The following is a 20,564-nucleotide window of genomic DNA, read 5'->3' as shown; positions in this document are numbered from 1 at the left end:
CCTACGCTGTTGGTGGGAATGCAAGCTGGTGCAGCCACTTTGGAAAACAGTATGGAGGTTCCTCAAAAGTTGAAAATAGAGCTACCCTACGACCCAGCAATTGCACTACTGGGTATTTACCCCAAAGACACAAATGTAGTGATCCAAAGGGGCACGTGCACCCCAATGTTTATAGCAGCAATATCCACAATGGCCAAACTATGAAAGAGCCTAGATGTCCATCAACAGATGAATGGATAAAGAAGATGTGGTGTGTGTGTGTGTGTGTGTGTGTGTATATGTATATATATGTATATATATATATATATATATACACACACAATGGAATATTATGCAGCCATCAAAAAATGAAATCTTGCCATTTGCAATGACATGCATAGAACTAGAGGGTATCATGCCAAGTGAAATAAGGCAATCAGAGAAAGACAATTATCATATGATCTCACAGATATGAGGAATTTGAGAAATAAGACCGAGGATCATAGGGGAAGGGAAGGAAAAATGAAACAAGATGAAACCAGAGAGGGAGACAAACAGTAAGAGACTCAATCTCAGGAAACAAACTGAGGGTTGCAGGAGTGGAGTGGGGTGGAAGGGATGGGGTGGCTGGGTGATGGACACTGGGGAGGGTATGTGCTATGGTAGCGCTGTGAATTGTGTAAGACTGATGAATCACACACCTGTACCCCTGAAACAAATAATACATTTTACATCAAATGAATAAATAAATAAATAGGAAAAAAACAATGCACATATATCACAGCTTAGAAGAAACAAAAAAGAAGATAAAGGCAAGGAAAAAAACTGAAGAAATGAATAAGGCATATAAATGGCAAAGAACCCATTTTGGAAGGAAACATAACCCAAGAAGCCAAAGAAAATTCTCAAAGGCCTATTCATGATAAGGAACTTAAAAACAACAAAATCAATTAAAAACAAACTCTAAAAGGCAAGATAAAGCAGAATAATATGAAATGGAAGTTTGTGCTAAAGAAATAAACATACAACCAATAAACATATCATTACTTAAAGAATTCTTTTAAAACATCATGGAACAGAACAGATACTGTTGGAAACAGAATTACTGACAGGAACACATAAGATGACTGAAGTAAATGCAGAAGCAAAAGACAAAACAATTAGAAGATAAAACATATGGAGAACATAAGAAAATTCAATATAAGGAAAATTGGTGTCATCAAGTGGAGGACCCAATAATTGGACAAAAAATCTTCATGGTAATAAGGTAAATGCTCCTAAATGAAGAAATAAACCTACAGATTACAGATTATACTGTAATCCAAGGAAAAAGGATTATGAATGACATGTAGACGTACCCTGGTTACATTACTGACCTTCAAAAATAAAGGAAAAAATTGTCAGGCAGTTTGGATGAGAAAGCAAGTCACTTTCAAGGAGGCAGAAAAAAATTAGACTTTTCTACACTAACATTCATTGCCCCAATATAATAAAATAATGACCACAAAGTTCTAATGAAAGTGTTCCTGAGGATATTACCTCCTGCCAAGTTGTTTTTCAACAATGAAAACACCAGGTGGACAGACTCAAAACATTAAAGGAAACAACAGCATTAAAACTCAAAAAATATATCGCTCACAAATCTTGATGATAAAAAAAAGGAAATCCAGGCAATCAAAAAATACTAAGAGATCAAGAAGCAATATTTGTTAAGTTCTGAGGGAAGGAAATCGTGATCTGGAAATTTTATACCCAGTAAAATAATGCTTCAGGTATAAAAACAAAAGACAAGCACTCTCAAGCAAGTATGTAAGAACTTAAGGAAGGAGGGGCGCCTGGGTGGTTCAGGCAGTTGAGCGTCTGACTCTTGGTTTCAGCTCAGGTCATGATTTCAGGGTCATGAGATTGAGCCCTGCGTGGGGCTCTGCGATCAGCACGGAGTCCTCTTGGGACTTTTCTTTCCCTCTCCCTTAGCCCCTGCTCCCGACTCTCTCTCTCACTCAAATAAGTAAATATTTAAAAAAAAAAAAAAAAAATGCAAAGGAACACAGCATCTATAGCTTGAAAGGATTACCTGACCATGAAATTCAGCCAATAAAGAGATTCATCAACTCAGGAATGGAGAAGCCACAGTACTGAGGTAATGAGGACTAAAATTGTTTAAGATAGAACCAAACAAGTATGAGAGAATGTAGATGTTAGGAATCTTAACACAGCACAGGATAAATCAATCAAAACCAGGAGATGGAACTAAGTAGAAGTGTTCATTTTCCTACTCCTTTATGTACGGGAGTCAAGAAATAACTCTGAACTGATACATATAGTTCAAAAACTAACTCGTCCCATCTGTTTATGTTCTTTTTTGTTTTTTTTTTGTTGTTGTTGTTGTTGTTGTTGTTTTATTGAGAGAGACAGAGAGAGAGCATGAGAGAGAGGAGGGTCAGAGAGAGAAGCAGACTGAGCGGGGAGCTGAGCAGGGAGCCCGATGCGGGACTCGATCCCGAGACTCCAGGATCATGACCTGAGCCGAAGGCAGTCGCTTAACCAACTGAGCCACCCAGGCGCCCCTGTTTATGTTCTTTATAACCTTTTTTCCCCCCTGAACTCATATCCCTTCCAGTGAAAAGGCATTTTTCTGATATTCAGGATTCCTTCATTTCTTTCAAGTTCTATTTCAATTACATAGTATTTTTTTTGCTTCTGCCCACCTTTTGAGGAATTTATTAATTAATTTTAATGATATCAATAGTTGATTTGTGGAGTATCTAATATGTGTTGGCTTACATATATATGTGTGGTTTACATATAGAATATACAAATTTTAATTGAGGTAAAATGGTATGTGACCTTATATTAGTTTCAGGTGTATGGCATAATGATTCAGTATTTGTATACATTACAAAGAGATCACCATAGTAAATCTAGTTACCATCCAACACCATACAAGTGACCCCCTTCATTCATTTCAACCCTTTAACCCCTTTCCCCCTGATAACCATCAATCTGTTCCCCGTATCTGAGTTTTGTTTTGTTTCTTAGGTTTCACAGATCAATGAAATCTAACTTATTTCCCAGAGCATAATACCCTCAAGGCCCATTCCCATTGTTGCAAAAGGCAAGTCTATTGTATATATATAGCATATCATCTTTATCCATTTATCCATCGACAGACGCTTGGCTGAAGGAATCCTAGCTTGGCTACTGTAAATAATGCTGCAATGAACATAGGGGTGCACATATCTTTTCAAATTAGTGTTTTCATTTTCTTCAGAAAAATACCCAAAAGTTAAATAGCTGATCACATGAAAGCTCTATTTTTAATGTTTTGAGGAGCCACCATACTGTTTTCCACAGTGGCTGCACCAATTTGCATTCCCACCACCAGTGTATGAGGGTTCCCTTTTCTCCGCATCCTTGCCAACACTTATTTCTTGTCAATTTGACTCTAATAGGTGTGAGGTGGTATCACGTTGTGGTTTTGATTTGCATTTCCCTGATAATTAGTGAAGTTGAGCATCTTTTCATGTGCCTGTGGGCCACCTGTATATGTTCTTTGGAAACATGTCTATTTAAGATCCTCTGCTCTCTTTTCAAATTGTTTTTTTGCACCTGAGTTCTTCACACATTTTGGATATTAACCCCTTATCAGACACCTGATTTGCAAATATTTTCTCCCAGTCAGTAGATTGCCTTTTCATTTTATTGATTGCTTCCTTTGCTGTGCAGATGCCTTTTAGTTTGATATAGTCCCACTTGCTGATTTTAGCTTTTGTTGCCTTTGCTTTTGGAGTCAGATCCAAAAATTCAACCAAGACTGATGTCAAGGAGCAAACTACCTGTTTTCTTCTAGGCATTTTATGGTTTCAGGTTTTACATTCAAATCTTTCATCCATTATGAGCTAACTTTTGTATATTGTGTAACATAGTAGCCTAGTTTCATTCTTTTCATGTAGCTGGTCCAGTTTTCCCATCACCATTTATTTGAAGGGACCATCTTTTCTTCATTGTATATTCTTGCCTCCTTTGCCATAGATTAATTGGCTAGAAAAGCATGGGTTTATGTCTGGGTTCTCTATTCTGTTTCATTGATTTCTGTCTTTTTTATGCCAATACCATATTGTTTTCATACTACAGCTTTGTAGTACAGTTTGAAGTCTGGGACAGGGACGTCTCCCATTTGCTCTTCTTTCTCAAGACTGCTTTGGCTATGGGGGGCCTGAGTGGCTCAGGCAGTTAAGCATCTGCCTTCGGCTCAGGCTTTAGTTTTTTATTTATTTATCCCAGGGTCCAGGGATTGAGCCCCACATCAGGCTCTCTGCTCAGCAGGGAGCCTGCTTCTCCCTCCCCATCTGCCTGCCGCCCCCCCCACCCCCCGCCGCCCTTGCTTGTGCTCTTGTCAAATAAATAAAATCTTAAAATTTAAAAAAAAAAGACTGCTTTGGCTATTCAGGGTCTTCTGTGATTCCACATAAACCTTAGAATTAATTATTTGTTCTGGGGCGCCTGGCTGCCTCAGTCAGTTGAGCATGTGACTCTTGAACTCAGGGTTGTGCATTCAAGCGCCATGTTGGGTGTAGAGATTACTTTAAAAAAATCTTTAAAAAAAAATTGTTTGTCCTAGTTTTGTGAAAAATGGCATTAAAATTCTGATAGAGGGGCACTTGGGTGGCTCAGTCAGTTGAGCGTCTGCCTTCCCTTTGGGTCATGATCCCAGGGTCCTGGGATTGAGCCCCGTGTCAGGCTCCCTGTTCAGCGGGGAGTCTGCTTCTCCCTCTCCCTCTGCTGCTCCCCCTACTTGTGGGCATGCTTGCTCTGTCAAATAAATAAATCTTTTAAAAAATTTAAAAAAATAAAAATAAATAAAATTCTGAGTTTGCAATGAATATGTATATTGCTTTGGGTAGTATGGACATTTTAACAGTATTAGTTCTTCCAAACATGAGCATGGAATAACTTTCCATTTAGTTCTGACTTAATTTCTTTCATCAATGTCCTAGTTTTCAATCTACAGGTCTTTCACCTCCTTGGTTAGATTGATTCCTAGGCATTTTATTCATTTTGATGCAAACTGTTTTGTTAGGCTTTTTGCAAGGATTGTTTCCTTAATTTCTCTGACAGTTCATTATTTGTGTCTAGAAACACAACAGGTAAGTGTACACCAATTTTGTATACAGCAACATGACTGAGTTCATTTACTGTTTTTTGGTGGAGTCTTTAGGGTTTTCTACATATAGTATCATGTCATCTGGAAATAGTGATAGATTGATTTCTTCCTTTCCAATTTGGATGCTTTTAGCTCTTTTTCTTGTGTTATTGCTGTGGGTAAGACTTCCTTGGATAAAACAGGCAAGAGTGGGCATCCTTATTTTGTTCCTGATCTTAGAAGAAAAGCTTTCAGCTTTACACCATTGAATATGAGTTTGTCATGTATGGCCTTTATTATACTTAAGTATTCCCTCTATACCCACTTTAAGAGTTTTTATCATAAATGGACACTGGAATTTATCAAAGGCTTTTTCTCCATTTATTGAGGTGATCACATGACTGCTACCCTTCATTTTGTTATGTGGTGTATCACACTGATTTGCAGATGTTAAATCATCCTTGCATTCCTGGAATAAATTCCATTGATCATGGTGTATGATCCTTTTAATATTGTTGAATTCAGTTTGCTAATATTTTGTTGAGGAATTTTACATCTATGTTCATCAGGGATATAAGCCTGTTAATTTTCTTTTTTTTTGGTGGTGTCCTTCTCTGGTTTTGGTATCAGGGTAATGTTGGTCTTATAAAATGAGTTTGGAAGCTTTTCCACCTCTTTTAATATTTTGGAAGAGTTTGAGAAGAATAGATATTACATCTTTTTTCTATGTTTGGTAGAATTCCCCATGAAGGCACCTAATCCTGGACTTGTTTGCTGGGTGGTTTTTTATTACAGATTCAATCTCCTTACTAATAATGCATCTATTCAGGTTTTCTATTTCTTCATGGAAGACTGGAAGTCTTGAGAGATTGTATGTTACTAGGAATTAACCCATTTCATTCATAGTAGTCTCTTTTGATCCTTGATTTCTGTGGTATGTTAACTTCTCTTTCATTTCTGATTTTCTTTTTCAAATAACCAGCTCTTACTTTCATTGATCTTTTCTATTGTTTTTTTTTTTTTTAGTTTATTTATTTCTGCTCTGAATCTTTATTATTTCTTTCCTTCTACTAACTATGGGATTTATCTGTTCTTTTTTTAGTTCCTTTAGTTTCTAGTTCCTTTCTCTAGTTCCTCTAGAGCTATCTTTTTATGAACCTTGCTCTTAGAACTGCTTTTGCTGCATCCTGTAGATTTTGGACTGTTCTATTTCCATTTTCATTTGTGTCAAGGTATTTTTTATTTCTCCTCTGATTTCTTCATTGACCCGTTGCATGTTATTTAATTTCCACATATTTATGATTTGTCCAGTTTTCTTTCTGTAATTGACTTTGTTTTATACCACTATCATTAAAGAAGATATCTGACATGATTTCAATCTTCTTAAATGTACTGAGACTTGTTTTGTAGTCTAATATGTGACCTATTCTGAGAACATTCCATATGTAGAGAAGAATGTGTATTCTGCTGCTTTTGGCTGCTTTGTATACAATTAACCCTTGAACAACGCAGGAGTTGGGGCACTGACCTTCCATACACTCAAAAATCCACATATAACTTTTTAAAAAAAAGATTATTTATTTGAGAGAGAGAGAGAGAGAGAGAGTGCACGCTCACACAAGCAGGGGGAGCGGGAGAGGGAGAAGCAGGCTTCCCGCTGAGCAGAGAGCCTATGTGAGGCTTGATCCCAGGACCCTGGGATCATGACCTGAGCCGAAGGCAGATGCTTAACAGACTGAGCCACCCAGGGACCCCCACATATAACTTCTGATTCCCTAAAAACTTAACTACTAATAGCTTACTGCTGACCAGGAGCCATACTGATAATATAAACAGTCGATTAACATATTTTGTAGGTTGTATTATACATCGTATTCTTACAATAAACTAGAAAAAAAAATGTTATTCAGAAAATTGTAAGGAACAGAAAATACATTTATAGTATTTTTTTTTTTTAAAGATTTTATTTATTTATTTGACAGAGAGAGACAGTGCGAGAGAGAACATAAGCAGGGGGAGTGGGAGAGGGAGAAGCAGGCTTCCCACTGAGCAGGGAGCCCGATGCGGGGCTCGATCCCAGGACCCTGGGATCATGACCCGAGCCGAAGGCAGACGCTTAATAACTGAGCCACCCAGGCGCCCCCATTTATAGTATTATACTGTAAAAAAATCTGCATGTAAGTGGACCCACACAGTCAAACCCATGCTGTTCAAGGGTTAACTGTATACCTATTAAGTCCATCTGGTCTCATATGTTTAAGGCTGACCATTTTCTTATTGGTTTTCTGTCTAGGTAACCTATCCATTGATGTAAATGGAGTACTAAAGTCTTCTACTATTATTGTATTGCTGTCCATTTCTCCCTTTAAGTCTGTTAATACTTGTTTTATATATTTAGGAATTCCTATGTTGAGTGAATAAAAATTTTCAAATGTTATATCCTCTTATTGGATTGACCCTTTGTCATTGTGCAGTGTCCTTTATCTCTTATTAGACTTTGTTTTAAAGACTATTTCGTTTGATGTAAGTATAGCCACATCAGCTTTCTTTCATTTACATTTGCATGGAATATCTTTTTCCACCCCTTCACTTTCAGTCTGCACGTCATTAGATCCAAAGTGAATCTCTCATAGGCAATATATAGATGAGTCTTCTTTTTTAAATCTATTCAACTACTGTATACATCTTTTGACTGTGTCTATTTACATTTAAAGTAATTATGGATAGGTATGTACTTTTTGCCATTTTGTTAATTATTTTCTGGCTGTTTTTATAGTTCCTCTCTGTTCCTTTTTTCTCTTGCTCACTTCCCTTGCAGCCTATATGTACACACACACACATATATATACATATACATATACACACACACACACAGCTTACACATATATATTTATATACTTGTTTATATACTTATGTTTGTACATTCATATGCTTATGTTTGTTTATACTTATATATTTGTTTATATTTACATATATATACTTACATATAAATAAAAGCCTATTTCAAGTTGATAGCAACTTAAATTTGAATGCATTATAAAAACTCTACATTTCTGCTCTCTTCTCCACATTTTTACATTTTCTTACTTTGTGTCTCTCTTAATTATTGTAACTATACTTAAGTTCGCTACTTTTGTCTTTTAATCTTCATAGTAGCTTTATAAGTGGTTAATTCACTACCTTTACTATATATTTGCCCTTACGAGTAAGATCTTTACTTTCCCATGTTTTCTAGTACCTTTCCTTTTCAGCTTAAAGAAGTCCCTTTAACATTTCTTATAAGGCCAGTTTAGTGGTGAACTCCTTTAACTTTTGCTTGTCTAGAAAACTCTCCTCCAATTCTGAATGATAACCGTGGCAGGTAGAATATTCTTGGTTGGAAGTTTTTTCCTTTCAGCACTTCGAATCTATCATGCCACTCCCTTCTGGCCTGCAAAGCTTCATCTGAAATATCAGCTGATAGTGATTTGGGGATTCCCTTGTACTCAACAAGTTGTTTTTCTCTTGCTGCTTTTAAGATTCTCTTTAATTTTTGACATTGTAATTATAATGTCTCTTGATCTGGATGTCTTTGAGTTCATCTTATTTGGAACTCTCTATGCTTCTGGGACTTCGATGTCTGTTTCCCTCTCTGGGTTAGGGAAGTTTTCTGCCTCTTTCACTTTTTTTCCTTCTGGGATCCCTATAATGTGAATGTTACTCCACTTGACGTTGTCCCAGAGGTTCCTTAAGTTATCTTCATTAATTTTCTTGTTGTTGTTGCTTTGTTTGGCTGGGTTCCACTGCCCTGTCTTCCAGGTCACTGATCCATTCTTCTTCATTTATTCTGATGCTGAACCCTTCTTGTGTATTTTTCGGTTCAGTTACTGTATTCTTCAGCTCTGTGACTTGCATTTGGTACTTCCTTATATTTCCTATCTCTTTGTTGAAGTCTTACTGTGTTCAAACATTCTTCTGACTCTGGTAAACATCTTTATAACCATTACCTTGAACTCTTTATCAGGTAGATTAGTTATCTCCACTTGATTAAGATCTTTTTTCTGAGGTTTTGTCTCCTCCTTTTGTTTGGAAAATATTCCTGTCTCATTTTACTTGACTCTTAGTTTCTATTTATTAAGCAAAACAGTTACTTCTCCCAGTCTTGAAGGAGTGGCCTTGTATAGGAGATAAGCCTTATTATTCAACCTTGCCCTAGCTCTTGGTTGTCTCTCTGAAACTCTGTGATTACCTAATTAGCCTGAATTATTCTTGATAGATCCCACAGTTGTTGAGAGTGTGTCAAGACCTGCCAGTGTTGGGCGCCTGGGTGGCTCAGATGGTTAAGCGTCTGCCTTCGGCTCAGGTCATGATCCCAGGGTCCTGGGATCGAGTCCTGCATTGGGCTCCCTGCTCCTTGGGAGCCTGCTTCTCCCTCTGCCTCTCTCTCTCTCTCTGTCTCTCATGAATAAATAAATAAAATCTTTAAAAAAAAAAAAAAAATAGACCTGCCAGTGTTCCAAAGGGAGTGATCTCAGCACCTAGTTTCAGACTGACTGGAAGACAGATCCACAGGAAAGAGCTTTTGGAGTATACGAATATATAGCCCTGTGGCACCACAACCATAAACCCTGCTGATCTCCAGCCCAAGAGATCTGGAGGTGTCTCCTGAACTCAAGCCACAAAAATCAAGGCTTCAGACAAGCACATAAACTTTTTGGAGGTACCAGCAAGCTCTGTTGAGGCTGAGGGAGAGATCAAAGATGGTGTCTCCCTACCTACACTTTGAGAGCACCTTTGAAGCCTGTCCCTTAGGCTGAAGCTCCAGGACAAGTGGATGGGCCTTTTTCATAGGCAGACTAGACTAGTAGTGTGTTTCAGCCTGCTGTCTATGCAGTGCCTTGGGTATGACAGCCCTCCCCAAACTACCTTCCTATTACAGTCCCATAGGGTACAGAAATTCAAGCTCCTCTGGCCACCAGGGACAGGTGATCAACAGACATTCCTTCTGTGGACTGCACTCAAAGGCATGTTTTAGCAAGGCTGAAAGAGTACTGAGGGTGATGCACATCCATGGCTTTAGGGATGCAGGAGGAGAACAATGTAGGCAGGATACACCCAAGGCTTTAGTGAGGCAGGGACACGTCTGGGGATGGGGGCACACCCACGGCTTTAGGGAGGCTGTCTGTGTCCACAGTGCCTGACTGCACTAGCAAAGTGGAAGGAAAGTGCAAAAATGGTGCTCACAAGCACCTCTGGACCCAAAGAAAGTCCCAACTGGTCCCAGCTACTCCAGTAAACACTTTAGAATTAGCAAATCAATCTCCTTCACATATAATTTAGTCACTTTTCAAACTGCTGCCTTTGCACTGGGTCCCAAAATGAGTGTGCTTGTTTGTGAGCCCCTCAAAAGGAGTACCTCAGATTCTCCACAGCCCCCCAGGTTCACTGTACACAAGCCCCTTTGGTTTCCAAACCCATTTGGGAGGGCCTCGTCTCTCCAGTGCAGGTTCCAAGGGTTGGCATACCCAAAGTGGGGTATAAACCCATCCCTCCTCAGGTAAAGACTCCAGACCTGTGAAACCCCTCCCTACTATGAGTTGCTGCACCAGGGTGAAGTTTTTGGCAAAACCACATCTCCACCTCCTCTATTCATTTCAGTGTAGCCCTTATACTCCTTATTGTAGACAGAGCTGTTCAGCCTGTTTTTAGTTCTTTCTGAGCAGGAATTATTCCATAAGTAGCTGCAGATCTGGTGTGTCTATGAAAAGAGATAGTTCAGGGTGTTCCTAAGCTGCCATCTTGAACTGCCTCCAAGTTCTCTTCTTGTAGATTCAAGTAAAACTAAATTAATACTTACTACGAATAGCACAAAGAATGCAATCACATTTTTGTAAAATTATTTATCTGTTTATACAGCTTTCATATGCACATAGAGCAGGGCTTCCCAAATTTATGAATGTGTAAGAATCCCCTGGAGGGCTTATTAAAACAGATTGCCGGGCTCACACCCTTACAGATTCTGATTCAGTAGATCTGGGATGGGGCCCAAGAATCTGCATCTTTCACAAGCTTCAGAGACTGATGCTGTCATTCAGCAAGTAGCACTGGCAGAGAAAAATCCCTGAAATAAAATTTACCTACTTGTATTTCATTGTAGTGAGATACAGTGTGATTTAACTTTCTTCTTCACATTTTCTTAGATATTGGGTAAATTTTTTTTTAATGAATGTTCCATTTTTACCCAAACAATAAAATCATTATTCTAACGAAAGTTAGAAGAAACATTAACCTGTTCATACCTACAATTTGTACAAAAGCTTTGAGATCTTTATTTAACTTTTCCTTCTCCCTCTGAAAAGCTGAACCATGTTTTACTAAACTCACCTACTCTCAAAGTTATGAGTTTTTCTCTATAAAGTGGCTATCATGAAAGAAATTGATATTTGCTATTTCAAAAAGGAGGCATATATTTTCCCATCCTACCAGATTTAATATTTAATATCAATGTAATAGTCCGAGTCCTATCATCAGTCAAATCTATTGGAAATGTATGAAAATGTACATAATATGGTCTACTACAGGACCAAAACAGCCCAACTCAACACTAATTTGAAAACAGAAGGACAATGTTATTATGCAGTATTTGGAAGTACAATAACCACTGATTACATTTGGACCTTCAGTATACTTCAGTATCTGTTTTAAACAGTTATGACCCCTAATAAATTATTACTAAACAGTACTTCTATATAGTCTTTTATATAGTTTTATGGCCCAATGCCATTAGCTCAAATAAAAAAAAAGGTATGGTCAGACTTACAGAAGGAACACTAAATGTTCTGCAAACTAAGAATAAAGGTGTAACCTAAAAGACATTTGGGTAAGAAGGAAACAGAAATCGATTGCTAAAACACTTCAACTTTGTGTAGCTTTCAATAGAGAAGTTTAAATGTAATTCTACTCAGAGATAAAAATTTCATGGATAATCATTAATTCCACACCAGGAAAAGGCCCAGTAGGCTTAATTTAACTCTGTACCTAATGACAGTATTTACCAATAAAACTATTTCAACTTTAGTAGTAGAAAAACAAAATGCTAATGCTAACAATTAATTGAAAGAGAGTAAGCAATACTGAAATTAGAGTCCAAAAGCCCTTAAGAATCTTTAAATGACCCTCCAAGAAACCTGGATTAGAAAGTAATCAGAAATAAGATCTCTGTAGACTATAATCAATCAAATACAGGAGTAGAACTTATAAGTAGAATGTCTTTATTTTTCCTAAATTTCCATACTTTAACTACTTGTGTTCCTACCAATAATCTTAAATCGATCAATTGAATTTCAATCCTATTATTAAGTTAAAATTATCAAGTACTCTGATTATGATTTATCTGCAAAAGAAACATGACAATCCAGTATTTTTCCTGTTTTAAGCAACAACAAAAAATATTTAGTCTGGAGTACAGGTTTAATGCTTACTTTACATATTTCTCTAATACATTTAAAAATGTTTAAGAACTATATTCTGGTTATTAATAATGTCATCTCTTACCCGGATCTGCTAACCCAGTGGTCTCTAAGAGTATGTAATCAAATTTCCCCTTCTTCTGCATCAAATTCTCAATAGCTCTAAGGCCATTGTCCCTGTAGAATACCAAAATATAAAATACAGTTTATTACCTTAATATTTTAAAGTGATCATTATAAATGTTTTAAAATATATTTAGTAACCTGAGACAAAAATATCTTTAGGCATGTGAAAATTTAACTCCTTCCCAAACTTCTAACACAACATCCATCAATATTTACCAATGGTGGGGAAATATAGAGGCATATATACTGATAGCAAAATAAATCAGATACATGAGGAGTTAATACTTTAATAAAATTAAAAGTAGAGGAAACTTTAATACCCTGACTGAAGTCAAAAGCTGCTATTTTTATAGCATAATGAAAGAAAAAACTCAACATCCAAAACAATGATAAAATATATGAATTACAGTGATTTAATATAACATCTAAAGGGACATGATCATTACTTTTCAATCTGTTCTAAATAAGGGTACCAGACAGTGCAAGAAAATACTGGATTTCATTTTGGTTGTTCAAGAAAATGTCATGATTTTAGCTTTGTTAATATATTTGACTCAAAGTCAAATAAGTTGTAAATGATGTAGAAAAAATTTAATTCACTAGAATATACAAAGTCAACAGTACAGGTATTAATTTTCCTAATTTATTCAACAAATATCTGAGTGAATAGATATGTCAGGTCCTTTTCTAAGATCGATGGTATATTAGTGAAAAAAACAGACACTGTCCTTGGAAGCAACTATCACTGGTGGAACACAGCGTGAGCCTATTCACCTTTTTGATGGTCATTTACTTTTGTTTTTAGAAGGTGAATCCTTGGAAATAGGACCAGTGACTCACTCAATGTAAAATAGTAATTTACACATGAAATGTGACTTTCACGTACCACAGAAATCACTAATTAAACCCTAACATCAAAGACAATAAAAACAAACTCAATAGAAGAACCAAAGCATTAGAGCAGACAGAAAAATAAACAGGGCAGCAAGAAACACTTTAAGAAAATACATTCTAATAAGTTATTTTCTATGTGAAAATACAATGAAGCAGACTGTATAAATTCAGTTACATTACACTAGAAAATCAAAGCTGGAAATATAATCAATAAACATTTATAATAAACCAACAAGCACACAATAAACACATTCCTCACTTTACTGAACAGCAGAGGCAACCGTTTCTAAGTTCCAGCCATTCTTCATAGAGCTCTCCACCTTGGCTGACAGCTAAGGATTTCTCCACTGCACTTCCTGAAATAATTAACAAGAAGCACTCTTAAGATTATGTTCACTAGCCAACCAAAAACAAAGCTGAGGATATCAACAACACAGATTTCAAAACATTTTATACAAAAACCTTTTATAACTTTTATGCTTTCATTCTGTTTGTGCAGCCTCAGTGTTCTAAACTATACTACTCTAGATTATTTAAGCTTTTATTTTTTAAAGAGGATTTAAATCCCTAAAAAGGCAAATCCAAAATTAATGACTCATACCTACTTCTCTGGCCCTCTCACTTGCCCATTAATAAAAGTAGCTATTTCAAAAGCACTCTTTGTCCATGGCCAACTAGTATGTTTAATGTATTGGTTTTTATATGCCCTTAACCCTCTTAAAAGACTGCCTTATCTATTTTTTCCTTTTCATTCTTCTTCTAAATTGTTTTTGTTTCTACTAGACAGACTACTCAATATTCCCGGTATGAGTAAAAACCCAAGTTCATTTTGAGGAAGTTTGCTTGGCCAGGGTATCAATGTGCTCATTTTAAAAATTAAATTTTTAAACTAAAGTTTCCTAGCAATGCTAACTTAAGAAAGAATAATATATATGTGAAATTCTGAGATGCTTGTTATCATACTTACTTTTCCTCCAATAAAGAAATATACCAAAGCCAAGGGAGTGTTCTAAATATCCAGTAAAGCAAATGGCCACAAAAGAAAATGGAGTAATTTTTCATGTATATATTTTTGTTTATATTTCACTTAGGCAAGGATAAAGAGCTCTAAAAGGGACTGCTACAGAATTCAGGGTATAGAGGTTATAAATAAAATGCAAAGGAAAGTATTGCAAATAAATGGTTTATATAAATTATATAAACAATCCAGAAAGAATGAAGAAAAATAGCAACTAATAATAAATGTGATCACAGTGTCCAACAGATCAGTTAATAAGAAGCTGGAGTACAAGATTAGGATTTTAAAAATCTTAGCATTTTAATTTTTTCTAACAGGACTTTTCACTTTAGTTTATTAAAATGAGAAATCAAGTTTAACAGGTCTTCCTTCTTGTTCATAAAACCTAGCTCCTTTATTCATTTACAACTGAGAAAATAGTATAAGAAATAGCTCAACATAAGACATATTTTTTGGCTAAAAGTGAGCTCTAGTTAAAATTCACACTTAAGAAGAAAAACTTCTAAAAGTAATCAAAGAATTGTGTGTAACACTGCTGTACAGGTTTTTTTAAAGCATAGTTCAATATTAAAAACAAAAAAAATTGGAATTTTAAATGCATGTATTTCCACAGACAACTGCAGATGCTTGAGATGGAAACCATATATTTAACTTATTTTTTAAATCTTCAGTTTTAAATGCTTTGCAAACAATAAACATCCAACAAGGTAAACTTACAAAAACTGAAGCATTTTAAAGAATTTTTCAAAAGTTACAAGTGAACAGTATAGTCAGTACAAAAGTACATAGAAAGTCTGAAAGAACTTTCTTTCATATGTTTAGATTTTTACTTCTGGAGTTATTTCATGTAAAAACCTAATTTAATTCTGTTGCAATGAATTTCAAATGTATATAAAATTTTATGAAAAGTAGTAATTTCAGTATCTCAAATCTGTACAAAATAAAGCTTGAAAGAAATTAATTTTCCCAGAACAATCCGCATCAATATGTTCACATTATAATACCCTGTATTTTCATTTTTAAATATGGAATATCAATTCACCAGGGGAATAAGCTATCCTATAAATTCTTACAGCATGGCATTCACTGAACTTTACTTACCTTCCCCAAATTCGTTTAAAATAACTGCTACTCTTTTACTATGTTGCTCTGTCAAAATATAGTTCAGAAGCGTTGTCTTCCCAGCACCTATAAAACATATTTGTTTTAAATAACAATATTCAAAGGCTAATTTTAAAGGCACACACAAAAAAAGAGTCCCAATGTTTTTAAAAATTTGTGTGCTATTTTTAAAATATTATTTTTAACTATGGTATAGAAGATTCTAGAGGGAAAGATTAAAGTATCCTTTGCAACTATTAAAAAGCTTTATGTTGACATAAAATCTTATAAATATTTACAGATATGCCTACAACATGGATCACAGCTTGCTGCACCCTCATATAACAAAAATATGCCTTCTATACAATTTATAATTAATATAAAGACATCTAAATTTTCTATTAAGGAATTATTGAAATAATGGTTTCCAGGGAATAAAGTACTCATGTACTTTATTTACTTTATTTAAATTACTCATGTACTTTAAAATATTTAGACACTTTCACATGATGACAATGTTTCTTAGCCAAGAATACATAGTTTACGTCCCTAAAATTTACATAAAGCCCTATCTTCTATTTCAACATCCATCATTAACCAGACACAAATTCAAACTGACTACAGGGCTATTTTCGTACTCAAAGTAACCTATAAGAAAATAAGTATATATACAGTTGACCCTCGAACAACTAACTGTGTGGGTCGCAGGTCCACTTATATGTGGACTTTTTTCTGTAAATATAGTACAGTACTGTATTTTCTCCCCCTTATGATTTTCTTCATAACATTTTCTTTTCTCTAGCTTACTTTTTTGTAAGAATACAGTATGTAATACATGTAACATACAAAATATGTGTTAATCGACTATATCACCAGTAAAGCTTCTGCCGACCAGTTTAACCAGGGACTGGTTTCAGCTCCCGAGTCCAAAGGAGCTGGGGTGCACCCCGTCCTGCCCGGCCAACGGGAGCAGCCGCGCTTAACCCTTTCCCGGTTGTGCCTGGGGCAACGTCCCACCAGTAAAGCTTCTGGTCAACAGTAGGCTATTAGTAGTTGAGTTTTGGGGGAGTCCAAAGTTACTATGCAGGAAGGTGGCACCCCTAACTCCCACATTGTTCAAGTGTCAACCGTATCTGTCTACCAATCTATAAAACACACACAAAATAGGAGAATGGATGTAGAAAATGTTAACAATATACACAACATTCAGTACTTAGAAAGATAAATTCATAAAGCTACACTAACTTTATCCAGTAGGTGGCAGGTTAAACCTAGTATGTTCCGCTCAAGTAGAAGAAAAGCATTTATCTTATGAACTATACACACCAAAGTTCAAAGAGGAAAAAAAACAAACTGCACATTAGTGTAGTTCAACTGTATCATTTATTTACTTTTCTGTTGGTGGGCATTTGGGTTATCTCCAGTGTTTTATTTTCCCAAACAGTGCTGCTAAGACCTTTCACATGTAAGCTTGCACACAACTTCTGAAGTACATTTATGAGATTTCTAGCCTTTAACTAGGAGAGATTTAATGATCATTAGGGTATTAATATCTTCCACATTTTTAGGTCATATTCCTTTTTTTTTTTTTAAGATTTTATTATTTGCCAGAGAGCGCGCGAGAGAGGCACAAGCAGGGGGAGCTGCAGGCAGAGGGAGAAGCAGACTCCCTGTCTAGCAGGGAGCCTGATGTGGGACTCGATCCCAGGACCCTGGGTTCATGACCAGAGCCAAAGACAGACGCTTAGCCGACTGAGCCACTGTTGAAGGGATGAAAGGCTTGTAATTAGAGTGCTTTAAAAAGCTCAACATCACAAAAGTGTGAAGTATAGAATGAAAGGGACAGAGCTTAAGGAGGCAGGGCAATGAGGAAATTCTTAGAACCAGTCCAAGTGTGAGAAAGAGACCCTGAACATGAGGGCAGCACTAGGCAGTGGCAGTGAAAATGGAAAGGCAGAGGTGGACGTAAGAGACCCTCTAATAAAATTACTAGGACTTAGTAATTAACCATATTATGAAGCAGAAGACTTTAAGGCACAGTTTATTCGTTCAAAAGTCTACTATGGGCCAGATTTCATGCTGGGCCTTAGCAAAAAGTGCACAAAACAGAGACAAACTGTCTCTACTTTCACAAAGCTTACAAAGACTAAGAGAGTGGGAGATGGAAGGTAATTCAGACCGTAAAGAGGCAATGATGTCACAGGATTACAGAGTGGACAGAACATGTACAAGATGTTAGGGAGCACCAAAAAGGAAGGTCTAGGCAGAGGAGTAACAAAAAGGAAAAGTATTCTAGGGACTAAAATACTTGGCACCTTTAAAAAAAATTTTTTTTTAAAGATTTTATTTATTTATTTGACAGACACAGCGAGAGAGGAACATAAGTAGGGGGAGTGGGAGAGGGAGAAGCAGGCTTTCCGCCGAGCAGGGAGCCCGATGCGGGGCTCGATCCCAGGACCCTGGGATCATGACCTGAGCCGAAGGCAGCCGCTTTACGACTGAGCCACCCAGGGCCCCTACTTGGCACCTTTTAAAAGTAAAAGTAATTCAATGTGGCTGGACCACAGTTTTGAAGGCTAGAAAGACAGTCAAGAGCCAGATCATATAGGACCTTTTGATTCATGTTTAGGAATTTGAACTGCAACCCAAATGGAAACACTGAAGGGTGTGACACAGTTGACACTTACAAAGATCATTAGGGCTAAAACACAGAGAATATATTAAAGGGAAGCATGACACAAGACTAGTTAGAAAACTTTTAGAGTATTCCAGGTGGTTGGAATCACAGGAGCAGGAGGATTGGAGGGTAAGGTAACATATGAAGTTTTGGACCTGCCGAGTTCGAGATGTCTGTGGGACATCAAAATAGAAACTATCTGAGTGTCAACTTAAAAGGATGGACAGAGGTTGGAGAAAATTTAAAAAAGAAAAGCCAGAGAATGGGGACACGACAAAAATAAATTCCCTTATAAAACCAGTCCAGCGGAAAAAGGAGAATAAACTCAGACTACAAAGCTCAAAAAGAAAACACCAGAGATTTAATTCTTATTTTTATGTAAAAGGCCCTCACGTGCACCAAGTTTGTACTTGTCTCTGGCATCATCTAGGAATGGTATTATTAACCCCAAATCGTTTCACTTTGTTTACATTTAATTTTCCCCACACTTTTAATATGGTCCTGTATCTATTCTAGCCCTTCTAGTAAAATGTAAGGCCTTAAAATAATACTCCTCAGATTTTTCCAAGAAAGTACCTCTAGTGTAAGCCCGAAAACTGTCCTTCAGGAAATTGCACGCTTACACACCTATGAATTTAAGTGTCCATGTGCATTCCTAAACGTCCTTGGCTTGAGAAATGGTCTGGGAGGGTAGGGATTTTATTCCTACTTTCTCCTAGAGTGCTTTGCAAACAAACCTCAAAAAAAGGTTTGAGATAGGAGTCCTCTCCCCGAATAGCTGGAAGAGGCTGGCTCGTGGGGAAGGGGAAGCTACTAAAGAATGCCCTTGTGGGTCGGGCACAGACAGGGTACCCTTTAAAGGTAATAGACATAAAGGTAGGTGTTTCCTGCCCCATTTAGCAGGTAAGAAAACAAACTCAAACAGGTGACCGATACTACTTCCACTTTCCAGTAAGGCTCACGAGCTTCAGAAAGGTAAGATAACTTGTTAGAGGCCACAGGGATAATTAGGGGGCGGGTCCAAGCCTCCAGGCGCAAAGCCAAAACTAGCTCCAAAATGCGAGGTTAACTTTCAGTCTCCCTTGATAAATGTGAATCTAACGCAAAGGGGTCTGGGCAACCTCGAGCCCCGAGATGAAAAGCAACCCAAGCGGGAAGCGCGTGACCCAGCCCCTACCTCAGAGACATGTGCTGTCGCCCAGAAGGCCCAGATGCCTAAGGTGATGAGGCACCGGCAGCCCCCAAAATCCCAGGATACCAGCGTTCACGGCATTTTCTGACCGGGATGGTTAGTTACCTAAATACCCGGTGATAATTGTGACTGGGATCTTAGCGCCGGGCCCAGACTTTTCCTCCTCCTCTCTTAGCTTCGTCTCAATGGGGACCAATTCAGGACAGTCCTCCTCCGCCTGCTCCTCTTCCTCATCCACAGCACCCATAGCCGCTAACATGCCGGCCAAGGGCACAGCACGCCTCACCCTCAGCTCAGGAGACCGAACCAAAACGCCGAAACGCAGCTGCGCACGCCGAAAGCGCCACGCCGGGCGCGTTCTTGACGTCATCACGCTGCGACGTGTGGCGCCTCCCGGTCCCGCCCGGCTTACCTGGGCCGAGGCTGAGAACGACCTCGTCTCTTAGCCACGCCCCCACAGGAGCTGGGCCCACCCCCGGGGCGTGTTCTCCGAACCTGAGCGGAGCTGGGCGGAGCTGTTAAGGCTGCAGCCGCGATGCTGTCACTGTGTTTGCCTATTGAGACCTGGGTGGTGGGAGCCAGGAGTGGGTAGCCTGACCTAAACAGTCCCCGTAGAGAACAGACTTCATCAATCTGACAGTTTTTTAGTGTCATTAGAAACTTTTTTTAATTCATAGGGGAAAGAATGGGAAGCTATAACATTACTGTATTAATTGTACTTTTTCTCCCTGAAGGAATAACGAGTGAAAATTTTTTTCTTTTTTATAACTACATATTTTACATGTATATCCAAATTTTTACAATGTACATGCACTACTCTCATTTATTTTTCTTTCTCATTTCTTATTTGGACTCAGGTAACCTGTGTTCATTTATCATATGCTTTGGTTCATGGCACTCCCATCATTAATCCATGGGTAGCCCTCCTTTCTATTTATGTTTATAATGAACTCCTTTGACCTCATCCCTAGCCCAAGAACATTACC

General features: G+C 37.5%; 1 protein-coding gene across 1 annotated transcript in view; it reads right to left on the bottom strand.

Annotated features, from left to right (window-relative positions):
* Nucleotides 1-19,940, bottom strand: part of LOC102726943 (COBW domain containing 1-like) — a 47,614-nt gene extending 27,674 nt beyond the window's left edge. The window contains exons 1-4 of the mRNA XM_081804059.1: nt 19,684-19,940; nt 15,710-15,796; nt 13,850-13,946; nt 12,654-12,747 (exon numbers count right to left, since the gene is read on the bottom strand). Of these exons, the coding sequence (XP_081660185.1) occupies nt 12,654-12,747; nt 13,850-13,946; nt 15,710-15,796; nt 19,684-19,837 (432 nt within the window). The 5' untranslated portion in view covers nt 19,838-19,940. The remainder of the gene's footprint in view (nt 1-12,653; nt 12,748-13,849; nt 13,947-15,709; nt 15,797-19,683) is intronic.
* Between the last annotated feature and the right edge of the window lie 624 nt (nt 19,941-20,564).

Source organism: Leptonychotes weddellii, chromosome 14 (genome assembly GCF_054177405.1).
Source record: "Leptonychotes weddellii isolate Sample4059 chromosome 14, ASM5417740v2, whole genome shotgun sequence".
NCBI classification, from domain to species: domain Eukaryota; kingdom Metazoa; phylum Chordata; class Mammalia; order Carnivora; family Phocidae; genus Leptonychotes; species Leptonychotes weddellii.
This window is presented reverse-complemented; position numbering and strand designations above follow the sequence as displayed.